The sequence below is a fragment of the Erythrolamprus reginae genome, chromosome 13 (assembly GCF_031021105.1).
Source record: "Erythrolamprus reginae isolate rEryReg1 chromosome 13, rEryReg1.hap1, whole genome shotgun sequence".
NCBI classification, from domain to species: Eukaryota; Metazoa; Chordata; class Lepidosauria; order Squamata; family Dipsadidae; genus Erythrolamprus; species Erythrolamprus reginae.
In genome coordinates, this window is record NC_091962.1 from 14,305,183 (window position 1) to 14,308,991 (window position 3,809).

Genomic DNA, 3,809 nt, shown 5'->3' on the forward strand with positions numbered 1-3,809 from the left:
ACAGTAACTGAATTTTATTATACATAGATCCATCCTAAGATAAAATAGGGTCTTCGGAGAGGGGCGGCATACAAATCTAATAAATAAATAAAATAAATTATTATTATTATTATTATAAGGGCAGACTAGATGGACCAGGAGGTCTTTTTCCGCCGTCAATCTTCTATGTTTCCACCTTCGAGCAAAGAAGGTGGCCGTTGAGAGTCCACCACAGGTCACCTTATTATCCCCTTCCTCACTTTTCGAACTCTTGAGGTTGAAGGATCTAAAGAACATCTCTTTCTGCCCTATGGGTCAAGGAAGAAGCTTGGCAGATATTGCATCAAACCAGCTCAGGATGCTCCAGAAGGGAGTTGCCTTCTTCAAGACGGTGATTAATTCTGCCTTGTGAAAACTATGAGACACCCTGATTTGCACACCCTATCAGAAGGGCTGGGCTTGGGGACAATATAAAAGTGTTTGACATTGGGGAAACGACATAATTCCTTCCAGCATTATCTCGGGGACCTGTCAGGTAAGACTTTCTGCTCTTCGCACTTCTTGATGGAGTTCTTAATTTCATCCTCGTAGTCTACATTTCTAGGGTTGCTTGGATAATCTCTAGTGTTGCTATTGCTGCTCCTAAAAGTTCCTCCTTGTCTTGCTACTGGGGTTACTCCTCCTCGTGCTACTACCAGTCTGTAGCTACTGTTCCTATGATTGTAACGTTTGTGGTAACAGTCCATTAACGGTCATCCATCCAACAGGGCAGTTTATTGTACCAAAATGATTCATTCTGCAGTTTGTGTTGTTTGATAGAAAGCTTTTTATGGGTTGTCTTTGGATGGTTGGATGCAAATTGTGATACTAAGACTTCGTCAATCAGAAGGAGGACCCTGGAGGTCTTCTAGTCCAACCCCCTGCTCAGGCAGGACAACATAGACCAGTGTTCCTCAGCCTTGAAGATCGGTGGACTTTAACTCCCAGAATTCCTCAAACAGCAACGCTGATTGGGGAATTCTGGGAGTTGAAGTCCACCGATCTTCAAGTTGAAAAGGTTGAGAAACACTGCCTAGACCAGGGGTAGGCAAAGTTGGCTCTTCTATGACATGTGGACTTCAACTCCCAGAATTCCTGAGCTAGAATTCTGGGAGTTGAAGTCCACAAGTCATAGAAGAGCCAACTTTGCCTACCCTTGCCCTAGACCATTCCAGAACAACGGCTGTCCAATCTCATTCTTTAAAAACTTCCAACGTTGGAGCACCCACAACTTCTGAAGATGATCCTTTGGGTCCCTTCACCGGGTTGCGAAGCCATCAATGCTAAGTGGTTTGATCGTTCCTTTCTTACAAATGTTTTGTGCCCGTGAAACGATGAGAACATCAAATGTAAACCTTTTTCTCTCTCTCTCTCCAATTTGCAGGTGTGTTTGGACTGAAAATGGCCTCTTCCCACCACCAGCATCAGTGCAAACAAACTCCCACTTTGCCCCCTGACCTCTGCAAGAAAGCGCCAAGCCCCCCGGAGCAGCAGTGTAAGCAACCGCCAGTGGTGGTCATCCCATGTCCAGAGCCTAAGCCATGTCCTCCACAGGAGTCTCCATGCAAGGAACCACCAGTGGTGGTCATCCCATGTCCAGAGCCTAAGCCGTGTCCTCCACAGGAGCCTCCATGCAAGGAACCACCAGTGGTGGTCATCCCATGCCCGGAGCCTAAGCCGTGTCCACCGAAGGAGCCTCCATGCAAGGAACCACCTGTTCCAACCCCATGTCCTCCCCAGGAGGAACAGTGTTGTCAACAGAAAACTCAATGCAAGGAGCCACCAGTCATCCCAACTCCATGCCCAGAGCCTAAATTACCACAAGAGCCTCCATGTAAGGAGCCACCAATTGTGGTCATCCCAACTCCATGCCCGGAGCCCGAACCACTTCCTCAGTGCAAGGAGCCACCAGCACCAACTCCATGTCCTCCTAAAGAACCAGAACCATGTCTTCCAGAGGAGCCCATTCAAGATTGTCAACAGAAGACTCAATGCAAGCAGCCTCCAGTGGTAGTCATCCCGACTCCGTGCCCAGAACCCAAACCGTGTCCTCCTCCACAAAAACCTCCGTGCAAGGAACCACCAGTCGTGGTCATCCCAACTCCATGCCCGGAACCCAAAAAGTGCCCTCCACAAGAACGTCCGTGCAAGGAGCCACCGGTCGTGGTCATCCCAACTCCATGCCCGGAACCCAAAAAGTGCCCTCCACAAGAACGTCCGTGCAAGGAGCCACCAGTCGTGGTCATTCCAACTCCCTGCCCAGAACCCAAACCGTGTCCACCTCAGGAGCCACCATGCAAACAGCCACCTCCCTTGGACCAGCAACAGCAGAAGAAGCAGCCGTGTTCATGGCCGATCCAGAACAAATGAGCAAGTCGATGAAGAATCCGTATCTCCACGTCTACATCCTCACCACGTACAAAATACCTCATCTTTGTATTCCTTTGAAATGCTTCTTTTAAAAAAAAATCTGCAGAAATCTCACCTTAATGGGAATTAGAGCAAATGATAATATCATGTCCATCAATGTGGTCAGGTTTCAGTTTCCAACTAGAAATGGATTTTTCCATAGAGGTGCAATATAATCTGAGATTTCTTTCTTTTTTTGACGTTTTCTCTTTATGTTAACCCTACTGTTGCATTTATTCTACCTTAAAGAGTCAAATATTTCTTGCTCCTCTGTAAAGTTTGTAATTACAGTACATATATATATATATAAATGAAGAGGCAACAGCCGTTGCGATCTCTGGAACATTTTAAGATTTATTAAAAACTACTAAAATCAACTAAGCTTTCGTTCGTCCTCTACTGATGTCGTCAGAGTGTTAAAATCTCCATTGAAGACATATTTGGGTTTCTTCTCATGTAAGTTTCATGTAACACCGCAGGGTTGGGTGTCAGTGAAATGCAATGCTATCTTAGACCCTCCATCCAAAGATGGGCTTTTGAGAAGGGAGAGAGAGAGAGAAGCTCCGCCTTGTTATTTAAGCTCCTCCCCTTCTCATGACAGGCCCAGTCCATGACTACTCTATTCAGCAATTTATCCCACCTTTAGATAAGACAAATGTATTTATTTATTTATTGGATTTGTATGCCGCCCCTCTCCATAGACTCGGGGCGGCTAACAACAATGATAAAAAGAGCATGTGACAATCCAATTAATAAAACAACTAAAAACCCTTATTATAAAACCAAACATACACACAGACATACCATGCATAACTTGTAATGGCCTAGGGGGAAGGAATATCTTAACTCCCCCATGCCTGGCGGCATAAGCGAGTCTTGAGTAGTTTGCGAAAGACAGGGGGTGGGGGCAGTTCTAATCTCTGGGGGGAGTCGGTTCCAGAGGGCCGGGGCCGCCACAGAGAAGGCTCTTCCCCTGGGGCCCACCAAACGACATTGTTTAGTCGACGGGAACCGGCGAAGGCCAACTCTGTGGGACCTTATTGGTTGCTGGGATTCGTGCGGTCAACTAAAATGCCAGAACTTCTCTCGGTAGAGAAGAAATTGTGGGTTGGTGGTTCTCCAAAGGTTGATAGATTACAATTGGACCCATGGCCAATGGCCTTATTGGCTAGGGTGGGTAGAAATTGGACGACAAACCACATCCCAAAGACCATCAATTCTTCGTCTTGGGATTGAAAAGTCCAACATACCTTGAGATCCTGCTAGATTACTTTTGTCCTTTGGAATGGCAAGACCCTGAGAAGTTCTTTCATCTCCAGGGAGAAGGTCAATGGGAGTTCAATCTATCAGCTGCCAATGGAATATTGGGGAAAGAATGAAAC

At 46.4% G+C, this 3,809-nt stretch overlaps 1 protein-coding gene across 1 annotated transcript; it reads left to right on the forward strand.

The window, feature by feature from the left end:
- Positions 1-1,405: 1,405 nt before the first annotated feature.
- Positions 1,406-2,589, forward strand: LOC139175242 (uncharacterized). Its single transcript, XM_070766239.1, has one exon. It carries the CDS (start codon positions 1,420-1,422, stop codon positions 2,386-2,388), a length of 969 nt encoding a protein of 322 aa, XP_070622340.1. The 5' UTR covers positions 1,406-1,419; the 3' UTR covers positions 2,389-2,589.
- Positions 2,590-3,809: the final 1,220 nt, after the last annotated feature.

Excerpts from the sequence above, each read along its gene's own strand:
- LOC139175242 (XM_070766239.1), top strand. The coding sequence starts at position 1,420 with ATGGCCTCTTCCCACCACCAGCATCAGTGCAAACAAACTCCCACTTTG.